General features: G+C 44.2%; 1 protein-coding gene and 1 long non-coding RNA gene across 5 annotated transcripts in view; one reads left to right on the top strand and one right to left on the bottom strand.

The window, feature by feature from the left end:
• The window catches only part of LOC138788557 (uncharacterized), a 13,561-nt gene extending 10,698 nt beyond the window's left edge, over nt 1–2,863 (top strand). For both annotated transcript variants that reach the window (XR_011362616.1, XR_011362615.1), the window contains 2 exons: nt 1,109–1,224; nt 2,398–2,863. This is a non-coding gene — a long non-coding RNA (uncharacterized lncRNA). The remainder of the gene's footprint in view (nt 1–1,108; nt 1,225–2,397) is intronic.
• Nucleotides 1,216–25,280, bottom strand: RASSF1 (Ras association domain family member 1). Of its 3 annotated transcripts, none has more exons than XM_069966543.1 (6): nt 24,583–25,280; nt 15,075–15,199; nt 3,315–3,419; nt 2,714–3,008; nt 2,368–2,483; nt 1,216–2,266 (listed from the first exon to the last, which is right to left on the bottom strand). In XM_069966543.1, exons 1-6 carry the CDS (start codon nt 24,911–24,913, stop codon nt 2,120–2,122), a joined length of 1,119 nt encoding a protein of 372 aa, XP_069822644.1. In that variant the 5' UTR covers nt 24,914–25,280; the 3' UTR covers nt 1,216–2,119. The 3 variants fall into 3 exon arrangements, with proteins under 3 accessions (XP_069822644.1, XP_069822647.1, XP_069822645.1); XM_069966546.1 differs by lacking the exon at nt 24,583–25,280 and adding an exon at nt 20,836–20,922; XM_069966544.1 differs by lacking the exons at nt 15,075–15,199; nt 24,583–25,280 and adding an exon at nt 6,478–6,746.
• Nucleotides 25,281–25,675: the final 395 nt, after the last annotated feature.

The raw sequence follows: 25,675 nt of genomic DNA on the forward strand, positions 1-25,675 counted from the left end.
CTGTTCTTACATGTTGTATTGTCCAGGTGAAGCAGCTTGGTACAGGACTCTATCCACGCAGTGCGTTTAGGCACATGTTAAGCATTATGTCACCAGTTAAACAATCTTCTCTACTGGGGGTCTGTCTGAGCCTTCAGGAGCCTGTTCTTTATATGTGAGTGCCCCCACATAACCACTGTTTCCATACCTCATGACAGCTTGGTCAAAATGGCCTGGATGGCGGGCAGTTCATGAAAGAGGATGGTCCTGTTTCTCTCAGTCTAACATTGCGGCCTCTCTCAATATGTCAACTGTGCAACATATATTTTGAGTAGATTACACAGGCATGTATAGCAGTCAACCATCTCTCATCAAGGGGTACACTACCCAAAAGTAGCCTTTGAGAGTCTCTTTTATAGAGCAGTGGGGAAAGCACTTTTACGCCCCCTTGTGGCAAGGCTCAAGTGTCTACTCAGATCACACCTGTAATAATTTACATAACTGTAATGATGAGCTTGCACCATAACTGCATGATGAGCTTGCACCATTTCTGTCTGGGTGCAAATATATATTTTTAGTCAATGGCCTCATTTACTAATAATATGTCAATTTTAAGCCATTATGCTGTAGTCTGTTTTCCAGGTTTTCTTTGCATCAAATGTATAAACATGGGTATATAAATCTGGAAGGTTTTTCACAGGACATACCTAAAACCTGTCCATACCACCACACTAGAAGTGGTTGGTTTTAAGTATAAAAAAACCTGTAAGAAAAAAAAAAAACTGTTTACTTAATAAATCTGTCAGTTGTGGCGGATTTCAAAGGACATAACCATGACACTGCCACAACATGCCCCCTTGGCAGGCTTTTGGACAAAAATGATGGGTTTGTTGTTTTTTAGGAAAAATGGTCTCCTTTAGTAAATATGTCGGTAACCCAAATATGAACGGTAAACCAACCAAAATCCAACAATTATTTGCCGGGTAGATTATAGTAAATCAGCCCCAATGAGTGTAATATGAATATGTGCTTAGATATTAAAATGAAAGAAATAATATGAGAACAAAAATTAATATGTTTGAATTAAATTAATTGTATTTAAATTCTGTGTGCATTTGTTCTGTTTTAGATGGTGAATCAGACTGAATAAGCCGTTTCCTTTGAATAAACATGAGGGCTGCAGGAAGTGAATCATCCAAACCAGACTGTGGTGCAATAATGAAGCATTGCCAGTGGTTAGAGGGAGTGAGTTTTTAATAGTAATGTAATTTCTCACGGATGTCCAGTCACCATCTGTCCTGTAGCCATTTCTCAGCTCCCATCTAGAAATAAACTAATTCCACTGCACTGATCTTATGTTACATCAAGTGTTATACTTCAGTCACTTCCAGAGCTGCATTCACAATTCTGTTGGTTGTCACTTGGTGACAAGCATACTCCTGAAATGCAGTTGTTAGCAGTCACCGCCTACAGTATATAGAGGAAAACCACATCATCCACAGCAGCAGAGTTATATGGAGGAAACATTGTGCACAGCAGCAGTTTATGAACCAGCAGAAGCTGCAAGGAAGTGGAAAGTACTGCAGTCTGGCAGTGTAAGAGAAAACCTGCAGCTAAAACACAAATTGTTAAAGTAGCACAAGAATTTATGAGTGCAAAGTAACACATATAAACATATATAACACATATAAACATATAGAATCAGACAAGAAACAGACAGCAAGCACAGGGAGTCAGGCCACCTGACACTGACCCTCACAGTGAGGTAGCTCATTGGCTCAGTTACATCCTGTGTTCCAGCTGCTTATACGTCCACAGTACAGCCTCATGAAGGTTGTACCCACCAGAACCACAAGTTAAGGTTCCTGCACAGGCTTTCATTACACTAGGACGGTTCATCACGTCACTTTAGTGTCATTGTCCACCACGTGGTGCATTGTCACCCAGACAGATGCAGCAACTCGTGTCCCATACAGACACACTCTCTCTTCCGCTCACTCACATGTATTCTGTGGGGGGAGGGGATCTCTGACGCCCCCGGGCTGTAGCTCTCCCACATTCAGTCTCCAGTCACACGTGTCCTCTGGATCAGTCGTGCAGTCTTCATGCGCTCATTTCCTTTAGACATACAGACTGCATTTCAGCCAGGGGTACGTGACGCCAGAGCCTCCTGCATCTGCTGCCGGCAGCGGGTATAGCGTTGCACAATCTGCCGCATATGTTCTTCTTCCTCCCGCTGGAGAATGCGCAGGAAGTTCTGCAGCTCAGGCATGCTGAACGCGTCCCACTGTGAGGAAGAGATGGGAGGTCAGTCCATGAGGACCACAAGATGGAGGAAGTGATAGTGAGAGAGGGAAGTAGAGGGGAGAGGCACAACATGTAACTTACATTAACTTCCCCAGTTTCGTTCTCTTTCAGGATGAAGCTCAGAGTCTTCTCACACGGTCCAGACAACAAGCGCAGCTTTAATGGCTCCTGGTCATCAGAGATTTTTCTCATGCAGACTGCAAGAAAAGTTATAGAAGTACATTAATATCGATACACAATCTCCTTACAATGCACTAAAGTGGTCGCTCCCCTAGCAGTCAATGATCCTGGTGGCAGAGGGCGGTTTTGCTGCCACCTTCTGCAGGAAGTTTCCATATATTATAGAAGTACAGCCACTAATGATATGTTGTGTTACCACTTTTTTAAGTGAATAAAAGGTTTATGGCATCTTCATGCAGGTTCTCACCTTGACCTTCCTTCTCCGTCCTCTGGAAGAGTGCAAATTTCCTAGGGTTATCTAGAACAGTGAATTTGCGGAGGAGAGCCTGAATGACCTCGCTGGCCGGGGTGCGGGAGCTAAGGTGCAGGTGTTTGGAGGCATCTTTGGGGAGGTAGAAGGAGGTTCTGCGCTTTACTTGCTGGGATCGTGCAGCTCCTCTTCGCTCGTGATTACAGGATGGCTTCTTAGCTGCCGGCACCGAAACCGGGCGGACGAGCTTCAGCTGAACCTTTATGAATCCGGTGTAGGAGCCATCTTTATTCTGAAAGTTAAAAAATAAGTTCAGGTGATGTCAACTATCATTAAATGATTTATGTGATTCCTTCTGATACTTTATGTTTTGAGCAATTACCGCTCAGAAGGCAGTCATCCTATGGTCTATCAGTGTCAGTAACTGTGTGCCCCCCTACTAGTCTTTTGTCAGACATCTTTAGGCTTCTTGCCATCAGTCTCAGTCATTGTATAGCACCTGTCAGTCACCATGTGGCCTTGTCAGCCATTGCCAGTCATGGTGTCGCTCCTGTCAGTTGAGATGTCTTGTTGGTGACATCCCCTGGGTTGGACGTACCATGCTCATAAAGAGATTACTCTTGATCTTTGAGTTGTAATCCTTGATCATCTGCTCCGTCTCCTTCTGGCTCAGGGCTGGTTGCTGCTTCTCTGGTTTTTCATCCTGGAAAGACATAAGAGATTATGGGTTGGGTTATTTGCATTGTACTGCTGTCAGTCAGGTGTAAAGATGAGCAGGTTGTTGTCCATTATCTGGCTGTAAGACAGCAGTACCCGGCCCATTAACCTTTATTACAGCTTTTGTTTGCTGATCCCCTAAGATGTGACTGGTTTTACTGGTTCTTTGTTATGGTATTATCTGCAGCTTGTCTACTTAAAACAATTCCACATAGTTCTGGGCAGTGATGACTTTTACACAAGTTTTTTGCACATAAAAGGCTCTATGCAGATTGGGAGCAGACAGGAATGTCCCTGACAGTAAGCAGAGCAGTGTGAGCGGGCAGGCAGACATAACCCTTTCATAGCTGGTTAGATCCTGCCGCTACACTTTACATTCTAAACCTACATAAGAACATCAAAAATTTCCCAAAATAACCCAAAATTAGATTTTTACATTCAAATATAATACCTACATCAAAACCCCCAAAGAAATGTATTGTCCACAACCAAGTAAATTGAATAATTCATATATTTTATTTAGACAAAAAAACTAGTCCCCCCCCATAAAATACACATACACCAAAGACATTTAAAAACATACTAGAAGGAGATCAGGACCATCAAATCCCAAATGAGGTAGAGTAATGGGGAATACAATAGATGAGTATCACTACACGTTGATATAAATAAATGAATATAAATAAATAATACTAGCAGTAGATTAACGTAGCACCATACAATAGGGGAGCAGCAAGGAAATTTATTAAACAATGGCCCAATTATCACAAAATAAAATATTGTAATAAAGAGTGATCTGTATACTAATCACTCATATTGCACAGTGCCCACTCATATTACCCATGGGCACGGTGCAATATGAATGATTAGTATACAGATCACTCTTTATTACAATATTTTATTTTGTGATAATTGGGCCATTGTGCAATAAATTTCCTTGCTGCTCCCCTATTGTATGGTGCTACGTTAATCTACTGCTAGTATTATTTATTTATTTATTTATGTATATTTATTTATTTATATCAACGTGTAGTGATACTCATCTATTGTATTCCCCATTACTCTACCTCATTTGGGATTTGATGGTCCTGATCTCCTTCTAGTATGTTTTTAAATGTCTTTGGTGTATGTGTATTTTATGGGTGGAATAGTTTTTTTGTCTAAATAAAATATATGAATTATTCAATTTATTTGGTTGTGGACAATACATTTCTTTTGGGTTATTGATGTAGGTATTACACTTTACATTCATTTGCCATTTTTCCCCCTGTGGCAAGGTATTCTGATGCTTAGCTGCTGTTTCTCTAAAGAATCCTTTTTCTTTATTAGACAAAGGACATGGGTGATGTCCCTTATGCATTGTATTGGGCATTGACATTAATGTTGACAAAATCCGACAGGCCAGATTGTCCCAGAAGCTAATTGGATGTTGTTATTTGCAGTAATAACATATGTTTAAAGACATGAATTAAGAACAACCTGAAAGGTTCTGACTACAATGTCTCCTAGGCTCCAGCTCCACAGTTTTAAAATTGTAGGTCACACGCATGTTCCATTGTGACATCTCCTCTCTGCCCAATGTCCTGGACTTCTCTCCTGACTCTCATGTCCCTCTCCCTAGGGTCCACACTCGCCCCTCCTCCTCCTTCCCTTCTTGCTCACAGTTGCATCAGTCTTTGTACAGCCTCTGGTGGGGATGGTGGGGGTAGGGAGCTTTAAGACAGCTGAAATAGTCACTGGAAACCCCCTCCCTGACTCTTTATGCCCCGGCTGGAAGTTGGCTGAGATAGAAGTTTGTATTATGAGTCCTGAGAACCTCAAACTCCGGAAACCTGAGAGGAAGGAAACCCTTGAACACACCCAGCCCTGTATAAAGAGGTGTATGGAGCCGCATACAGAGGGAGACTTTTTTTTAAGACTGGCTTTTCATACATCAGTCCTGAACATACTCTAAATGCAACTTCCCAAAGCCTATTGGACTTTCCCAAGGGCAAAAACTGAAATCTATAATAAAAAATTACCCATTCTGTCTCTTATAGTCATAAACCTATCAGAAACTTACTGGTCTGCCCTCCTTGGTTTCAAATGCCCAATTTAGAGGTGGTGGAAAAAGCAGATCGTTGCGCAAATACGACGTAAGCTATAGACTTCTTTATGCCACAAAAATGGCAAAGATTAATTGATATGTTTTCTCCATAGTGTTCTTACACAGTACCATCACTCCTCATCATACATGGGATCCAGTGTGCTTTTGAATGCAAAAATATAGAGTGTGTGTGGGGGGATATGTTTTATATGACATCTCTCTCCGTCCCGCCATCCCTTATAAATTACACTCCCGATGGAACTGTCTAGGGGAACATTCATTTAGTGAAGATTATGAAGCTCCAGCAGGTCAGGGGAGGAATTGGGTTCTTGGAAATTGAGGTGAATGTGATGTAAGTTATTTTGCCTAATAATGAATCTCTCAGAAATTAGTCATAGAATAACGTCAGTGCCTGATAATGGATGCGGTCACGCCTGCCCATCCCCACAGCACGGCCCAAGGATCCATGCAGATTAACTCCCAGTATGAAGCACAGTCAGTCCTTCTTATAGCAGCAGCCTAGCAGTCTTTCACACACAACCAGTACCCTCCTACTCTCCTCCAGCCCCTCTTACATCCACGTGGCACACTGCCCCTTATACTTGTCCTGCTTACACACACATAGTATCCTTTTATACCCCTCTTGCCTTTACATATGATCCTCCTGTCATGTCTGATACTGTTCTTGTTCCCTCACAGTTCTTAATCCACTAACACACTGGCTCAATCCCCAGTTTGGTGACCATCAGTTTGTAAAAGCCCCTTTTTTGTAGAATTAGTTGCCTCTCTTGATTGTACAGGGCTGCAGAATGTGTTGGTGCTATATAAATACATTATAGAATGGGGCTGTGGCTGCTGCGGGTTTGGGCTGAACATTTGGCATAAGAACTTTTTTTCCACTAGGGTTGCAATTTTATGTTAGCCGCCCCCTTCCCCCTGTTTTAGTACAATGTCTAACCTGAATCTTGGCCGGGGATCTCCGGGGTAGTATTGAGGTTTTTGCTGTATAGAACAGCTCCAGCTCTGGATCAGACTCCTCCTGGCTGCAGTAACCACTGCTGGTGGTGCTGTTCCAGGTCCGCTCAAAGGTTTCGCTGTCTTTATCGCCTTTACCCATTGTGGAATGAATGCAGGTAATTGACACAGAAGCAGATTGCTGCAGCGTCCTCTCGACTCTCAAGTTAAATGTATACAGACTCTGCAAACTCTACTGTGATTGGGATGGGGAAGAGCTACGATAGGGAGGGTGAAGCGATGACTTCATCCCCCTCCTCTCCACACCCACATCCGGTCACAGGGATTTCATCACAATGTTCAGCTTTGTAGGAGGGGGTTAGCTCTGCTAATCTGTAACCATGTGCTCCCAGGATTACAGCTCATTTCTGAGCTGTTCACTGCATTTTGTGCATTTTTTAAAAAATCGATTGTCTAACAAAATGGAGAATTTCTGAGCAAAATGCACCAGAATTCTGGTTCCAGTTCAAAAAGAAAACTGGTCTGCATGCCCCTCTGCAAATTCTTATGGGTTTTGACACATTTTGAGTTCCCCCAGACACTATTGAAGAGGGCGCAGAGTCAGGAATTTTTATGTGTTATGTTCTTTTGGTGCGAAAGGATATGCAAAATAGCTCCTACACTTCTTGAGCAAAGAGATGTTCCTTTAAATCAAGTCTCACTCAATTAATCAAGGAGCCTTAGAACATTGACTGGGGATTTTATGCCAAGCCAAGCAATCTCTCCAAAAGGAAAGATTTCCCATCTGCAAACAGCTGTTTTGGGGGTTTTGCCCCTCATCAGTGCAGAGCAGGGTGTTGGCTGGCTAGTGAGAGGTCTATCGACGTTGTGCGAAATATTGGAGTAAAATAAGCTAACCAACAGGTGGCATAAGGAGGATGAAAGTTTCATACAAAAGTAATGGGCCCCAGATCTCAGTCACTAAATTCAGGTGTTCCATGCAGTCTCCCTGCTACAGGGATTATAAAATATAGTCCCTACCAATGCAATCTGCCTTTACAAACATGTATGGGTTGTTCTAAAGAGCTCACTGAATTCCAGCGTGACACTGTACTAGGAGCCATCACTTTGTGAAATGTATTCCTTCCTAGATCTTCCACAAATAACTGTGAATGATATTAGAATTGGAAACGTTTTGGAACCACAGAAACTCAGCCATGAAGTGGAGGCCCTGTTAAGTTACAGAGTGGGGTGACTAAGTGCTCAGGTGCATAAAAGTGCATACAAGTCACCAACATTCTGCTGACATAATACCACAGAGCTACAAGCCTCATGTGGCAAAACCAGCACAAAGACTGTGCACTGGGAACTTTGTGGGTTTCCATGTCTGAGCAGCTGCATGCAAACTTTATAAGACCAAGCACAATGCCAAATATTGGATGGAGTAGTGTAAAGCACATTGCCACTGGACTCTGAAGCAGTGGCAACGTGTTCTGTGGCATAACAAATCACACTTCTCTTTCTGGCAGTGTGATGGACCAGTCTGGGCTTAGTAAAAGTCAGGGAAGGGCATACCAAGTCATTTTGGACAGTTGTATGCTTCCAGCATTGTGGGAACAGTTTAGTCACAGGTGGGTGAGTCCAGTGTGGAAGTTCTCAACTGGCTGCACAGAGCACTGATCTCAACCCCATCAAACATCTTTGAATGAACTAGAACAGGGACCGTGACTCTGACCCTCTCATCCAACATTAGTGTCTGTCCCATAAATGCTCTTTTGGACGAATAGGCAAAAGTTTCCCCAGACACCTCCAAAATTGTGTAGAATGTCTTTCCAGAATATTAGAAGCTGTTATAACTGTACAGATGGGACCAACTGCACAATGATGGCTGTGGATTTGGGTGTCCAAATAGCTTCTGTTAGTACAATATGTAGCTGTCCCAATACTTTGGTCCATATTATGTATCTAACAGGTTGCCACAAACCTATGTATAGAATATATTAGGGAATATTCACACCAGATGCTCCTTCTATTTGCCTTAAACATGTTTACAGGATATTATGGGACTGAATGCTCCCCAGAAATATGGTAGGATCATAGCCTTAGCAAGCGTCAAAACTTTTCATTATATAGCAGTTGATTCTCGATGCCTGGATAGTGGGTAAATCTGTTATCAAATCTGATTCAATGGCATTGCCTGTGTCAGTCTTCACTGAAATCCTCACATTCTGCTCATGAACCAGGAAACCTCTCATAGGCCTTTCATAGACCCAGTTAGGGCAGTGCTGAAGAGCAAGGAATTATAGGAGGACACCGAATTTTAACATGAATCCATGGCACTGGCGGAACTACCGCCGTAGTGGCTGCTACGGGGCCCCGCCGCATCAGGGGCCCGTGACGCGGGCCCCTGGAGCATACATATCCTGCAGCACCCGGCGTCTGAGCATGCCTCCCGGGTGCTGTAGCCGGGGGCCGGTCCCGTGCTCCTCCCGACCCGGAGACTCCTTTCCCCAACCATAGGGAAAAGGAGTCACTGGGCCAGGAGGAGCACGGGACCGGTCCACAGCGCTCCTGTCACCCCCTGTCTGATGCGCGGCTGCCGTCTGATGCCGCGTCCTAGCCCCGGCAGCGCGCGTATCATAGAGTTCTGTGTGGGCTTGTGCTGCGGTTCGACTTCCGGCACAGAGACGTGTGCCGGAAGTCGCGGCCACAGGCCCACACAGAACTCTATGATACGCGCGCTGCCGGGGCTAGGACGCGGCATCAGACGACAGCCGCGCATGAGACGGCAGCCGCGCATCAGACGGGGTGACAGGAAAAAGGCTCGACGGGGGAGCGTGTTGTTAGGTGAGTTTTTTTCTTTTTTTTTTTAAACTTGCTTTCCTCGGAAGGGGGCATCTATAAGGAAGAGGGGGGCATCTATAAGGAAGGGGGCATCTATAAGGAAGGGGGGGGGAGAGAAGGGGGCATATATAAGGAAGGGGGGGGAAGAGGAGGGGGCATCTATAAGGAAGGGGGGGGGGGAGAAGGGGGCATCTATAACTAAGGGGGCATCTATAAGGAAGGGGGGGAGAGAAGGGGGCATCTATAACTAAGGGGGCATCTATAAGGAAGGGGGGGAGAAGAGGAGGGGGCATCTATAAGGAAGGGGGGGAGAGAAGGGGGCATCTATAACTAAGGGGGCATCTATAAGGAAGGGGGGGAGAGAAGGGGGCATCTATAACTAAGGGGGCATCTATAAGGAAGGGGGGGAGAAGAGGAGGGGGCATCTATAAGGAAGGGGGGGAGATCTATAACTAAGGGGGCATCTATAAGGAAGGGGGGAGAAGAGGAGGGGGCATCTATAAGGAAGGGGGGAGAAGGGAAGGGGGCATCTATAAGGAAGGGGGGGGAGAAGAGGAGGGGGCATCTATAAGGAAGGGGGGGGAGAGAAGGGGGCATCTATAAGGAAGGGGGGGGAGAGAAGGGGGCATCTATAAGGAAGGGGGCATCTATAAGGAAGGGGGGGAGAAGAGGAGGGGGCATCTATAAAGAAGGGGGGGGGAGAGAAGGGGGCATCTATAAGGAAGGGGGGGGAGAGAAGGGGGCATCTATAAGTAAGGGGGGGGAGAAGAGAAGGGGGCATCTATAAGGAAGGGGGGGAAGAGGAGGGGGCATCTATAAGGAAGGGGGGAGAAGAGAAGGGGGCATCTATAAGGAAGGGGGGGGGAATAGAGGGGGCATCTATAAGGAAGGGGGGGAGAGAAGGGGGCATCTATATGGAAGGGGGGGAAGAGAAGGGGGCATCTATAATGAAGGGGGGGAGAAGAGAAGGGGGCATCTATAAGGAAACGGGGGGAGAGAAGGGGGCATCTATAAGGAAGGGGGGGCAAGAGAAGGGGGCATCTATAAGGAAGCGGGGGAAGAGAAGGGGGCATCTATAAGGAATGGGGGGAGAAGGGGGCGTCTATAAGGAAGGGGGGAGGGGGACATCTATAAGGAAGGGGGGAGAGGGGGGCATCTATAAGGGAGGGGGGAGAGGGGGACCGTCTATAAGGAAGGGGGGGAGGGGGACATCTATAAGGGGGGGGAGAGAGGGCCATCTATAAGGGGGGGACACCATAGGGGGAGAGCAGGCCATCTATAAGGGGAGAACATAGGGGGAGAGGGGGACAACATAGGGGGAGAGGGGGATATAAACGTACAACATTGGGGGAGAGGGGAACATCTATAAGGGGACAATAAAGGGGGAAAGGGGGCCATCTATAAGGGGACAATATAGGGGAAGAGGGGGCCATCTATAGGGGGGGCAACATAGGGGACCATCTATAAGGGGACAACATGGGGGCATCTATAAGGGGGACAGCGGGGGGGGCAACATAAGGAAGCTATCTATAAGGAGGGGCGACAGAGAGGAGGCCATATACTAAAATGGGATCACATAGAGTCAGCCTGCCCACTAAATGTGGGTGTAAAGGGGCCAATACAGATGTGCAGTTGGTAGAGATGGTGATGGTGAGTGTGGAGCCTAATATGTCTGTCTGGCAGATTCTGTGGATTCGTGGCCCGGAAAGGTTCTCATAACGGCCCAGGACAGATGGAAAAGAAAATGAAAAGGGAAGAACTCCGATCAGAGAAGACGTCTCCTGTAAGTCACCTGATGTAACTGTACTGTAATTTTTATGGTGTACAGAACCTGTGTAGAGCTGAGTGTGTTGATGGCATAGTGGTCGGTCAGAGGAGGGGGGCCCCAATCAAAAGTTTGCTATGGGGCCCAGCCATTTCTAGTTACGCCCCTGATCCATGGTATAAAATGGATCCTATGATTCTGCACATGACATCCTATGCCCCCAGCTCCAGTCTCTGCCCTTCCTCCTCCTCCAATGCTTTGATCTGATCCCGGTTGTTCTTGCTGTTGTTCTAATCTCTGGTCTTTGTGTTTAATGCAATTTTGGCAGCAAGTACAGGTCATATGATCTTATATCCTGAGGGTGTGGGAGGGGGGGGTCTCCTGCCAGATGTGGGAACATCCTGCTTTTAATAGTTACTGGTTCCCTCCAGGGTCATCACCCTGCTGTGCTGTAAAATTCGATTGCAACCCAATCCATGGCCATTACTCAGCTTTACTAGATGCTGCTTCCTTTACCTATTTATGTATGACGCAGCCAGCTTCTTGCTAGGGGGCATATAATATTTCACATATTGTATTATGACCATTGTTCTATATTAGACACATGGTCTGCTTCTGTATAGCTATGGCGCTATTTGTGACCACAAAATATTTAAATGGGAGTCAAATTTAAACAGTTTCAGAAAGAAATTGTGTGTCACGAAAATTCCTGTAAACTAAGGTGGGGGTAGTCTGAGGGGAAGAGGTGAAAAAGGAAAGCTGTGACCACTTAGTGTCTCTTCACAGAAATTTCTATGTAATAGGCTAGGTTCACGCTGCGTTTTTGCAGTCCGTTTAATGGATCAGTTTTGGTTACTTGTAACCTAATTTTTGATCCATTTTTTTTTAAATAATGTAAGCTAATAGAAAACAGAGCGTAACGGATGGCATACAACTGCATCCCCCCCCCCCCCCCCATAAAATGGATACAATAAATGAACTGCAAAAACGTAGTGTAAAACCAGCCTTTCAGTTAAATATTTGTGATATGTTGACGTGATTGATTAGAAAATCTCTCAGTGTCAGAAAATGATGAGGACCACGCCTGTCTGACCAGTTGGGTGATGGGACTGTACATGGACATTTCACTGGACTTCATGTGAAAACAATAGATCATACAAGTGATAGGATTAGAGATGGTCCGAACCGAGTTTGGTTTGGGTTCATACGAACCCGAACCCTCGGTAATGATTCCCGCTGTCTGCCCGCTCGGTGCGGAGCCCTCTCCGGGCTGTATCCCAGTCTTCCAGGCATTACTCCCGCTGTATCCACCAGCTCCACGGAGCGGGCAGACAATGGGAATCTGCTGCCGAGCGTTCGGGTTCATCCAAACCCGAACCTCGGCAGGTTCGGACCATCCCTAGATAGGATCTCTGACCAGGAGACCAGTAAAGGTATGTTCACAATGAGGAATACACGCAGAATCAGTAGAGAACCTACCCTCATTTCAGCTTGAAATTCCTCCCGTAAAATATGAACAGAGCAATGTCCCATTGTGTTAAATGGGATTTCCACTCTGTTGTTCACACTGCACAATTTCTGAGCAGAATTTTCTGCCGCTGATCTGCTTTCTGCCCAAAGTATTGACTTGTCAATTCTTTGAGCGGATTCCTTTAGAGGACTCCTATAGAAGTCAATGGAGGCTTAAATTCTGCTTGAATTCTGCTTAAATTCTGCTCGAATTCTGCTCAAACTCTGCTCTTATTCTGCCAGAGCTGAATAGGCGAGGAATTTCCAGAAGAAAACTTCCCTCTACAATTCCTTGAGAATTCCTCAGTGTGCACATACCCTAAGGCAGTGCTTCTCAATTCCAGTCCTCAGGCCTCACCAACAGGTCATGTTTTGAGGATTTCCTATACAAAGAGCAGCTGTGATAATACCTGATGCACTGAGTATAATTATATCACCTGTGAAATACTAAGGAAATCCTCAAAACATGACCTGTTGGTGAGGCCTGAGGACTGGAATTGAGAAGCACTGCCCTAAGGAATCCTCGTGGATAAGTTCTGGAAGATTCCGTTGCTCGTTCCTGTTCGCTGCGTTGCCTTACATCTAGATCCATCTTGAGTTTAAGTGGAGTACAAAGTTTTAGTGTTCTACAGAAAGAAAGAAAACAGACTACTTTTTTAAAACTTTTTTAATTAGTCAGGGTTCCTGACCAATAGCTGCAATGAGCAGGGAGAGAAGCGTGCAGCTGAGCGCTTCTCTCCCTGCTTTCTGTGCATGTGACCAAGATGGCACAGAGCTTGGAGAGCATGCAGTTAGTTCTCATGCCTTGATCTGACAACTAGTCATGGTCTGAACACCCAGATGCTAACTGATTAACCCCTATAGAAGTGTATGGGGAAAAAAGCCAATGTTTCTAGAAAAAAACACCCGAAAGCATAGCCTCCTGCGATTTAACAAAACCGCAAATGACCTGAAAAACGCCAAACCAAAATAGTCATGTGGGAATTGTATTTCATTTTTCCCTGCAGACTCTCTGATAACATCTGGCCGCAATATTTTTGAGCCAAAAAATGCCATGCCATGTTTTTTTTTTTTAATGCCTAGTCTGGTTTGTTATGTGTTTTTGACACAATTGGGGGGAATTTGCTGCACAAACGGCAGCACTTTACCATGATTTGCATAATTTCAGTAACACATTGCCATTTTTTTGCTAATTGAGCTCAAATGCAAAGAACACATCAAAAACGCAATGTGTGACCACAGCCTGGGGTGACCATTATAATAAAGTCAGGCAATTATACGCCAAAATCCAAGGTTCACATGAACACAGACATTATAGGGTTAGAACAATAATTGTCATTGTTTTAAAGGGAAAGATCTCTGAAGCTGCAGACATCTGGGAAGGTCAGGATGATTTAATTAGTTTAATTAATAGTTCATTTAGGCTGTGTTCCCACAAGCATGCCTCCTTGCATTTTTCAATGGGCGAGCAGTATTGCCAGTAATGCAGGTGACATCACATGGCCATTGTAGACTGCGAGGGGGTATGGTTTCACATACATGCATTTTAATCTACAAGATCAGCACTTATTTACACAGTATTATACAGCATGATTTGCTGGGGGAAACAAGTGCAACCTGTCATGTTAGCGCTCGCTTCCCCCTCATTCCCCACTTGGTGACTGAGCTGCAGTAGGGGCTGTTCCGACGATCCTTAGATTGCTAGGTGGCCTATAAAAGTCAACGTCAGTCTGCTGCCAACGATCCTATTACATTGAGCGGCAAGCAACAAACCGTCACTGTCATGGTCAGGTCATTTCAACATGTTGAAAGACCACGATCAGATGACATTGTGCATGTAGGCTGATCGGGGTCTTTAACATGCGCTATTACATCAAACGATTATTGCCCAGAACATCCAGTAAGCAGGCAAGTACGGCCGATAATTGTTAGGCGTCATAGGGCCTTTAGACCATCTAATAGGACCCTTAGGGGGCATTCATATGTCCGAAGAATTCTGTCTGTGCACAGACGGTGTTGTGCGGACTGGACCTCGGAGCTCCCAGCATTATGATTAATTATGATGTCGGGAGTTTCTAAACTGTTTAAAAAAATCATGTTAGTGTACTGACACAGCCGCTTAGCAAACAATGTGCATTCAACTCCCGGCATCTGAAGAGGCTGGATGCCGCCCTAGAGCTGTCATGAAATTATGGATACAGCCTATGGGGCCAAAATTCTTTTAAGTCCCCTCCAGGTTAATAATGGATAGTCTATGGGTCCATTTACACAGAAAGATTATCTGGCAAATTATCTGCCAAAGATTTGAAGCCAAAGCCAGGAATGGATTTGAAAAGAGGAAAAATCTCAGGCTTTCCTTTATGACCTGATCTCTGTTTATAGTCTGTTTCTGGCTTTGGCTTCAAATTTTTGGCAGATAATCTGTCAAATAATCTTTCTGTGTACCCTAAATTAAGGTAATATTACAGCCACCATCATCTTACCACATTAGTGTCTTTCTCCCAGGCTGTGTCTTGTGATAAGTCGCTGTCACTGTCTGCATCTTCTCCTTTGCTGCAGTCTAGTCGTATCAGGGCTCTGCATCTATAGTGACAGGTGAAGCTGCAATCTACAAGACACAAAATAATAAATGTGTATAGTGAGGTGCAAGGCCCCCCATCACCCAGCACATTCCTAGCAGAAGCTGATGTTCAGAGGTACAGTATACTCTTTATTTCAGCAACCACTAGGTGGCACTGTCTGTCATTTAAAGGACTCAAGTAGAGAGGGTCTCGCTCAGCGGGAAGTGAGACAGCACCCAAGAATGTCCAACCGGGTAACTCACCCTGACAAATTCTGTCTCTGGTGCAGCTGCCTTACACATGACAGAAAGAGCAGCTGAATCCTACAAGATCAGCCACAGATCTTTGCTTTGTAACAAACACATGTTGCACATATGCGGTCATTACAGTATTGAGCCCCCTCTGGTGATGGCTGCAAAGTCTTTAGTGCGAACCTTAATGTCTGGGTTTTAAGTAAAAGACAAATAATAACTGCAGCCGCTATTCCAAGGCCCACAAGAGCTCCGTCTTTCCTAGGATCCTAAATGATGAGTTGGCCCAGTTATGCGGCAGTTTGGATGCTGAGAACATAGAAATACCATATACACCTCTCCAGTCTACTTCTCTTGTCTTTATGCTGGAATCACACGTGGCATTTTTTGGGAAAACCGCCACTGCAGTTTGTGTACTAAAGCCAAAAGTGGATTCAAATGGGATGGAGAATATAAAGGGAGGGCTTGTTCTTCTCTTTCCTGGTTTTGGCACAGAAACTGCAGTGGCATGCTCCCAAAAAACTGTCATGTGTGAAACCAGCATTAGGATCAGATCCCGAGACACTGGCGACTTCTGTGTGTTATTATTTAGAGGGCATTCTGGGATTCAATTTTTGCTTATGTGTTGCAGCATTGGCTATTATTAGATAACAATGTATTCTTGGGTATGCCAGGTGCTTCCCTGCTTTAGCGGCCATGGGTTGACAGTCATACTGTTTTTTTTAATAATTCCAGCACATAAATGATTTCCTAATAAGTACTGTAAGTAATGTAATAAGTACATTTACCATAAGTACTTTGCAGTGACAGGGGGTTATGGTGCGTTTACGCAGACAGATTTATCTGACACATCTTTGAAGCCAAAGCCAGGAACATACTATAAACAGGGATCAGGTCATAAAGGAAAGACTGGGATTTCTCCTCTTTTCAAATCGATTTCTGGCTTTGGCTTCCAAAATCTGTCAGATAAATCTGTCTGTGTAAACGCACTGTGAATTGAATTAATTAAATTGCGGCTGCAGAAAACTGACATGTCAGTTATTTGCGGCACCGCACGGGACCCCGGCTGGAGTGTATACGATGTGTGTACGCTCCGGACGGGATCCCATAGAACAATAGGTATTGTTCATCCGTACAAAGTATGGTCGTTGTTGCCGATGGCAACAACGGCAGTACTTTTACGTAGTGTGAACATAGCCTTAGTCTCATTACTTTATCTCATATCTAATAAGACTGCTTTTGCTTGAGGCTATGTTTACACATAACATTTAATGCATGTTTAATAAGCGTAAATTAGTGCTATTTTGCCATAATTATGACGGAATTGCAGCAAAAATAACAATATTTTATCGCAAATTCCACAATTCATGCCAAGATTAACTTTAACTAAACATGCATTAAATTCTATGTGTGAACATAACCTGAATTCAGCTAAGTAATTTGCTGAGACTTTTAAGTGGGTTGGTGTCAGTTCACCTTGCAGTTTGAGGCAATGTTCACACAACATATATTTTCTATTATTCACCTTCGTTGTTGGAAATTGCAACACCGGCCATGATTAATAGAAAATGTACGTTGCATTGAAGTCAATGGAATGCCGGATGGAGTGTATACACTCTGTATACACTCCCGCCGGGATTCAAAGCGGCCGCAGGAAAAACTGACATCCAATAGCGGCTGCACATAAGTATCAGTTCACACAATGGAAAGTGCCACTTCAGACGCAGTTTTCATTGTGTGCTATGGTGAATTCAACAGAAATGAAGTTCATCCGTCCGGTACTGCAGTACCGGTCGGGATGAACTTCACTGACACCGGCCGTTCGGTGACTCAGCAGGTTCACAGAACGTCCGCTGTCTTACAGCGTGTAAACGAGGCCTTACTGTGTTTTTGCGGTAAAATTGCTTTGAAAATTATACATTATTTTAACTCAGTTTTATTAAAAGGTATCTCTGTCATATACAGAAAACTTGCCTCATGAGTAAAGTACAATCACCAGAATGAAAATTGTCAGACAGTTATTACATGACAAATTAAGAGCACAAGATAAGTAATTCAGATATTAGTACCAGTTCAGTACAACAGCGCAATATGCAAATAGAAACAACAAGGGAAGTGGTGAGACACGTAACATGCGAAAAATGGATCTATCACTCAGGAGTCAACCCAGGCAGGGCAAATCTGACCCTGAAATAGTCATTGGGGGCAGCACCAAACGTCCCATACCGTTCCAAATTTAGCGGGGCATTTCATATGTTTATAAATTATACATACGTAGGGCAAGGTAGTAAATTATACATTTTTAGACTATGTGCACACGCTGTAAGAGACCGGCCGTTCTGTGACCCGGGCGGGTCATGGAACAGCCGGTCTCTGAAAAGATCATCCCGGCCGGTACTGCAGTACCGGCTGGATGATCTTTAGCCCCCGCAGAGTCCATGCGCGCCCGCATCAGAACTCCCCACAGCGCACTATGGAGTGTGCACTGACATGGGTTTCTGCGACCGCTATTCAGTGAATAATGGCCGCAGAAAACTGACATGTCAGTTGTTTGCGGCGCCGCTAGGGATCCCGGCCCTAGCGTATACTATGTGTATACACTACGGCCGGGATCCCATAGGCAGCAAAGGCATGTATATTTTCGCAATAATATACGTTGTGTGAACATAGCCTAACTGTGATTTGCACAGAATTGGTGTAAAATAAATCAAATATTTCTGCGATTTTGGGGGAATTATGGCAAAAACATATAGACACAACCTCAAAGGGAGTATATAACTACTCTATATTCGAATTCCATATTGCAGGGAAGGGGAACCTTTGACCCTCCAGTGGTTTCAAAACTACAATTTAGGTGTTTAGTTTTGCAGTTGGAGGCCATAGGTTCCCCCTCTGTGACGTATAGGTAGCAGCAGCAGCAAACAAATCTGGGTGAGGAGGGGTCTGACAGGTGATGCCATCCTGTAGTTCACAGGAAGTCAGGTGACACCAGACAGACAACTTCCTCTAACCCATTAAACACTGTGATTTTATGTGGGTCAGACTGGCGATTACATAACCAGGTTACAATATTCAACCGTATAAATGTATAATGGGTTGTAATACTATTGGTTGTTAGTGTGAATGATATGATAAGCTTATGATAGGAAAATTGACAATATAATTGGATGTGATCTGGGGCCGGATTTTAAGGCAAACTTTCAAGGCCTACTTGAATTGGCCAAGACTTCAGAAAGAGAAATGTGAACTTCCACATGCTTAGAGGCAATTTAAAAATGCCTAAAGGTCCCACCTTCATTTACCTAAATCATAATAGGCCAATTTAAAGGGGTTATTTCCATTAAAATGAATGGAGGTGAATAGTAATACTACACTACTGCATCAAGGCTTCACTTCCTGGATAACATGGTGATGTCACGACCCGACTCCCAGAGCTGTGCGGGCTGTGGCTGCTGGAGAGGATGATGGCAGAGGGACACCGAGGGACACAGGGCACAGGAGGGACACTGAGCATCCCCCTGCCATTATCCTCTCCAGCAGCCACAGCCCACACAGCTCTGGGAGTCGGGTCGTGACATCACCATTTTATCCAGGAAGTGAAGCCTTGATGCAGTAGTAAGTGCAGGGAAAAAAGCACTTTATAAGCATTTCCCATAATAAGTGTATATTGGGGATTTGTGTAACTTTTGGGGGCCAATACAATACCTTAATAAAAAATTTCACTGGACTTCTCATTTAAATATTGTTTGGGCAGGTAAATAAAGGAAAAGAAATATTGATGGCTGTTGTTGCAGCAGCTCCCAGTGTGTCTCCCTCCATTTCTTTGCTGCTCTCTCTCCTGCCTGCTTCCAAGATGAGAAATTGCAGTAGGACCTGCCGCTCAGCCAATCACTGACCACGGTGTTGTCTGTCTTAACCAGTGATTGGCTGAGCGGTCTGTCAGTTCAGAGACCTGCTTTGAAGCTACAGCTGCGGCTCTGGGAACCAAGCAGAGGGCAGAAGAACACCGGGGACCGTGGAGAGATAAGGGCAAGGACTGCGTGGACATCGCTAATGATATATTTATACAGCCCTTGCTGAACGACTATCAAACCTCGTAATAGGCTCAGTAAGAGAGCTCTAATCTAGCAGATCGGCACTCACAGGAGGCATCGTGCAGTCTAATACGTCAGCCACAATGTTTAGATAGCTCTTCTGTCCAAGCATCCATGCACAGGTATCATAGGACCCAGAGGGTGCCATGAAAATATTCCCCACACCATTTCACTATATTCACCAAACTGAACTGCTGACATCTGAAAGGAAGGCTTCATAGATCCATTCTTATGTCAGATCCGCCCATCATCATGGGGCATCAGGGATTTGAATTCTCCTGTCCATGGTGCTGTCTTTGCACTTGTTTGCCTACTGGAGTCTTGTCTTTCTGTTTTCCCTATACAGTAATGGCAACTTAAAATGGTTGTCTGCTAATATAGCCCATCCCTGCTAAGGAACAATTAGTTGGACTCATGTTAAAGCACTAGTGTTGTATCCTACAGTTTGCTTGACTGTGTACATACATACATAAATACATTGACATTAACATACAAATATACACCAGCATACATATACATACATACAACCTATAGTATTTACTGTCATTACAAAACACACCATTACAAAAGACATGTTCAACATCATAGATATACATATATATAAACACCCCCAAACATGTATACATATATACTTTATCATTCATGTTCTCTATGTTGGACACACATATACACCATGATACGTATATACTCTTCCAGATACATACAGTTTAAATCACTATACATATACACCTGGTTGTGGGAATAATTGGCTGTTTTCCTTATTGGTTAGGGTAAAATATTGTTTTATCTTATCGCAGCTTGTTTCAGTAACCATCACTTGCAAAGAGTCACCGATGGCATACATTTCCACCATTTGTACAGTGTCCTCCAGGTGTCGCTCTCAGCCTTGTTATCCCTATCTTTTACATTTACCATTCTGCTTTTACTGGACTCAAACCTATACAGTGGTATCCACCACAGACAGCAGTTGCATACAACTCTGACATTTACTACAATGTATCTGTCGGGGGTCATTGTCTGAATTAGATACAATTGTATCTACTTAGCTGAGAGCCAGGAAAGATATTATGTTGTTGCCTACATAGTACTGGCTTTCACTGGCAGCCAATACACATAAATAAGCAGAATACTCCTTTAGGCTATGTTCACACACTGTCTTTCTTTTTGGCCATTTGACAGCCATTTTTTTGTGCAGTCATTATTTAGAGATAAAGTTACAGCAGGTATTTTAAATGGCCAAAAAACAAGACATAACCTTAAAGTGATAGTTACACCCTTACTCTATGTATGTTTCTTCCCACTATCCACACGCTTAGATGTTGCACATTTGATATATACCTGTATAAATCTTGTCTTCATTGGTGGACAGTGTCACCTAGGCGGAGCTTCATGACAGTTGGGACCTTTACCCAGCCAGGAGATGGGGCCCAACTGCCGTGAAGTCCCGCCTAGTTGACACAGTTAACCAAAGTAAAGCGGGAGTAAAGGGGGTTAGAGTATCACTTTAAAGGGAAAGTACAGAAGTATCTTATATCTCTTTATAGCACACAGAGTACTGAGGATAAAGGTAATTTTTTTTACCTTCCTCCTCTGAGCCATTTCCGTGGTATTAGGCATTACATCCATATGCTAATTTCCCTTGCGTGAGTTTGCAAAGGAGTGGGACTGTCTTTGGTATCTTTTTTTGAACAAAGAAAAGACCAAATATCGGCATGGAGGGAGCATGGACCCCATTTTGGCAGTGTATAATGATGATTTAAACATAGTGAATCTGTATATTGCAAAAACTGCATGTGATCACAATCCCTGTTGGTTTCTTAAGAAAAAAAAAAGAGCAGGGCCATATTTCTCTCACCTCTCCTAACAGGTTCTTACAGTGCATGGCCACGACCGCACATCTTTTTTTTGGACGTTTGGCTGTTGTTTTTTTGGATGGCCGTCATTTAGTGCCCAAATAAAGCCTGTTACTCCAAAACATCAGCCGTTGTTTCTGGAATAAAGGCCATTGTGTTTTTAAAAAAATGGCAATTATTTGGGCACTAAATGACGACCATCCAAAAAAAGGCCTTTAAACGCCTCAAAAAAGACGTGTGGTTGTGGCCATTCGGTGCAGGCACTGTGTATCAGTTAATTTCAAAGATGCTTATCAGTTTTAGCGAAGCTTGAGCTGTGTGAAGTGTTACTGTAGAAGTAAAGGCCCTATTCCACGGAACGATTATCGGCCGTATTTGGCCAATATCGGCTGTTACGGCCGATAATCGTTCAGCGGCATTGACAGCAACGATCAGCCGACATCGTTCATGTCGGCTGATCGTTGCTTCATTTGTCTTTCAAACATGTTAAGAGACAAACGACTGCTGCCGTCGCTTCGTGGAATAGGAGTATTGGTAGCAGACGCTGCTGTATCCTATAGGCTGCCCAGACCATCAGCGATCCCCCGGGCACCCCCCCCCCAGCTCTCCGCGCCCCCCCATCCCCCTCGACTCAACCGCTTGCTGCTTGGAATAGCGGCAGCAGCGAGCAGGGAACGAGGCCCGTGGAATAGGGGCTTAAGTACAAGAACTCGTTTGTAAGGGCCCTATTCCACGGGACAATTATCGTTCACATAATTGTTAACGATAAATGATCCAAACGACCGCTATTACAAAAGACCTGAAATCTTTCACCCATTTACATGGAACGATAATCGTTACTTATGATCGTTCTTGCGGTCGTCTTGTTGTCGCTATTGCGTTCGTCACTACTGCGAACGACCGAACGACTTCTTATTCAATGCGAACGATTTGCGAACGAGCAACGATACAAATAGGTCCAGGTCTTATTAAACGATCAATGATTTCTCGTTCGGTTTTTAATCGTTAACCGCTATTCAACCGAAAGATTATTGCTTAGATTCAAACGATTTAACGATAATCTGAATGATAATCGTCCTGTAAAATAGGACTGCTATCAGTCATGCTGTACTTACATTTCAGCTATTTTTTTTCCTTGACGTATTTCTGCCTCTGTTTCCTTCTAAAAAGAAACCCCAGAATCTTGACCTCAGAATTTCTTTAGTGTTTTGTGTTTTAGAAAGAGGAAAAGATAACACCTACAAATGTGCCGGAATTCTTATTATATATAGTTCCTAAAGGGGAACTCCACCTTTAGCTGTTCATGTTGTTGGAGAAGGTCTATAAGCTATTTCCAAGAGTTAAGGGGTCCCACCTCTCCACAGATTGTTCAACCCCCCCTCCCCCAAAGCAGATAGGATAGTTCTGCCATTTTGCCTCTGTACAGTGTTTTCCTATTGATGCATTATTGATATCATTGGTGATACAGAGCTACAGGGGTATTTGAGGTAGGAGCTAAGCAGCTAGGAGTTACAGCTCATGGACTTTAACTTAGGCTATGATTCTATCAAATTTGAGATTTAAACTTAAGATAAAGCTCCCTTTTAATTGGAATAAGGGTATTTATCAAAACCACCACTATTAGTGAAGCAATTGCAACCAGCCTACCCCAGTGAGGTGTCCATAAGACTGAAGTCAGCTATCATAAGCAATCTTGTGGTCAATGCTATAAATATTACTTAATATTTAATATTACAATTGTACCAGAACTTTGGGGAAGTTTGTAAAAATAACTGTGTTACATGACTTGTACCATATTTGTCAGGGGTTTAAAAAAATTATTTATTTATTTATATATTTTTTTTCGTTTTCTGCTTAACGTACAGTTCGTTCACACAACGTATGGCTGTTCTCACAGCCGTACACTATATTGAGACCAATGGTTAATTGGATTGCTGGCACACCAAAAGGTGGTCGATATTCAAATAACCATTCAGTAATGTTCCTGAGGCAGATATGGCAGTATCGGCTGCGGGAACATGTGAAAATATTGGCAGTACTGCAATGTAATACATGGTTGGTGTTAAACAACGGCCGTTGTATTACAGTATGTGAATATAGCCTAGGAGTGTCTATCTAGGTTTGCTCTGAGAAATAGTTTTAGTAAATCTGGGCCATTGAGTATTCATTGTGTGTGTTGTTGTTGTTGTTCTTTGTGGGGTTAACCACATATATCCATATATACAGTTGAAAAGAGGCATGCCCATCAAGTTCAACCAAGGGTGAAGAGAATATGTGGACTGAGGGGTATGAGTAAGTATTGACATATAAGGTGTAACAGTAAAATTGTATATGCAGATCATATCTGCAAACTTGAATGATAGAATAAGAAGTGGTTGTTTGGGCAAAAATTTGCTGCAGGGCTAGGGGTGGTTTTAAAATAATAAGCAAACATTCTACACCCTCCTCCTCTCATCCCAACAACTGCTGCTTAAATGCTCCTGGACCCCTACTGGACTCTGCTTCTTATGGGTTCCATGCCACCCCAACCCTACAGGTAATGTATGCTCAGCCAATCAGTGGGCGCAGCAGTGTCCGGCCTACCTGACTGGCTGAGCCTACAGGACCTGTGAGGTTGGAACAGACCTAGAAGAATTAGGGACCATGAGTGTTGGGGTGGCAGCTACAGAGGAATAGTATGGTTATTATTTTTGTACAACATATTTAGGTTTTGCCTGGGCACCCCATTTAATGAAACATTTAGTGCAGTTAAAAATACGCTAGTGACACTGTGGTCATCTTACACATGAATCTGTTTTCTATGCCACAGGTATGATGCTATCTAGTAGTCATGTCGAGGTGTTTGGCCTTGCCTCCTGGATATATAATTTAGGAAATCTTTTGCAGAACAAGATTACTATTGGTGCTTGACTCTCATAAATATGGCACTTGTCACTAGTCTTTTAGTTAGTGTGTGTTGCCACTTTTCTGGTGCATTATATTTTGATAGGTGTGCCCCGCTGAAACAGTCGTATAGTTATGTGACTTTTTAAAAAATGTTATGCCGTTTGAAAAGCTCCTGTGACATTCCCCCTCCTTTGGTTGAACCTTATGTGGTGTGATGCAGGGTAAATCTGCAGTTTAGTGTTGTAGCATAACCCGGGTTAGGTTTTGATACCATTTACCCCCCCCCCCCCCCACCCCACCCCACCCCCACGTGTTATAAGTGTACAGAAGTAGAGTTTGTACTCACAGGCACAGCGTAGGCTCTTTCTGTAGATGCCCCAGATGAAGTCCCCACAGAGGTCGCACCAGGTATACTGGGTGTGGGATGTGGGCTGGAAGTAATGCCCCTTCCCTACTTTTCCCGGTGGCAGAGTGTCATCCTGCCCTGACACGACCCTTCTTCTCAGACTCCGCTGTAGAATAAGGGGAGCTCTGCCCGGGGGGATCCTCACTGCATTCGTCCGCTCCAACCGGTGACCTCCTTTTGTACTCCTGGTCAGATCCAGCCCATCTAGCTCATCACATGGACTTAAGGTTTTCAGTTCAATCATTTCATAAGATGTTTCCTGTGAGGACATCCCATATACTTCAAGCTGAAGCCTAAAGTCACCAGGGGTCAAGAGTGACGTGACCTCCCACTCTGAATAACTTTTCCCTGGGTGTAAGTCTTCTCAGCTATGGTCTCTCCTCCCTTCCTCATGCCCGCTTCTCACCCGTCTCTCTCAGTTCGTTCTGGCTTCCTTCCCCCCTCCCCTTGGTTGCACTCTTCCGTCTCTCCTTCTTTGCTTTCTTGCAGTTTGAATTTCTCATCATCAGTAGAAGAAAACTTTATCTGGGTCCCTGAGTTCCTGTGTTGGGGAGGGGGTTGTGAGGAGTGGGGACTCAGCTATGGGAGTCTCCTGGAATTTACAGACCTCCCCTTGAAGTTCAGTGTCCTGGTCACTGCCGTCTGGTGATGTTCAGCAGAATGAAAAGAAGATCAAACTGTAATCTAATCTGGCAATAGAAGGGTTAAGGAAGCATTGCCAACAGCTGCTGCTGGGATCTGAGGGGGGGGGGGGTGCATTGGGCTGAAGTGGGAACCTGGCGACTCCAGAGAAGTCTCCAAAGATCCTGCAAACTCAGGACAAAGAAAACCAAAAGTCAACTCGAAGATGTTTCCCAGCGCCAAAGTGACCAAGGAAAATGCTTTGCAGGATGGAAAATGATCTTAAAGAGGATAACGTCAGCAGCGGGCGGCTTCAGGAGATAAAGGGGGGAGAGGAGGAGATCCCGGCCACTGCTCAGCAATCTGAGTTTCCATAGAAAAAGAAGCAAAAGAAAAATACTAAATAGATTTG

The sequence above is a fragment of the Dendropsophus ebraccatus genome, chromosome 4 (genome assembly GCF_027789765.1).
Source record: "Dendropsophus ebraccatus isolate aDenEbr1 chromosome 4, aDenEbr1.pat, whole genome shotgun sequence".
NCBI classification, from domain to species: Eukaryota; Metazoa; Chordata; class Amphibia; order Anura; family Hylidae; genus Dendropsophus; species Dendropsophus ebraccatus.

Coding starts and splice junctions, on each gene's coding strand:
- RASSF1 (XM_069966543.1), bottom strand. CDS start 24,913: ATGTCCTCACAGGAAACATCTTATGAAATGATTGAACTGAAAACCTTA. Junction 15,200..24,582: donor AAAGAGCCTACGCTGTGCCT/GTGAGTACAAAC, acceptor TGTGTCTTGTAG/ATTGCAGCTTCACCTGTCAC. Junction 2,484..2,713: donor GACGGAGAAGGAAGGTCAAG/GTGAGAACCTGC, acceptor CTTTTCTTGCAG/TCTGCATGAGAAAAATCTCT.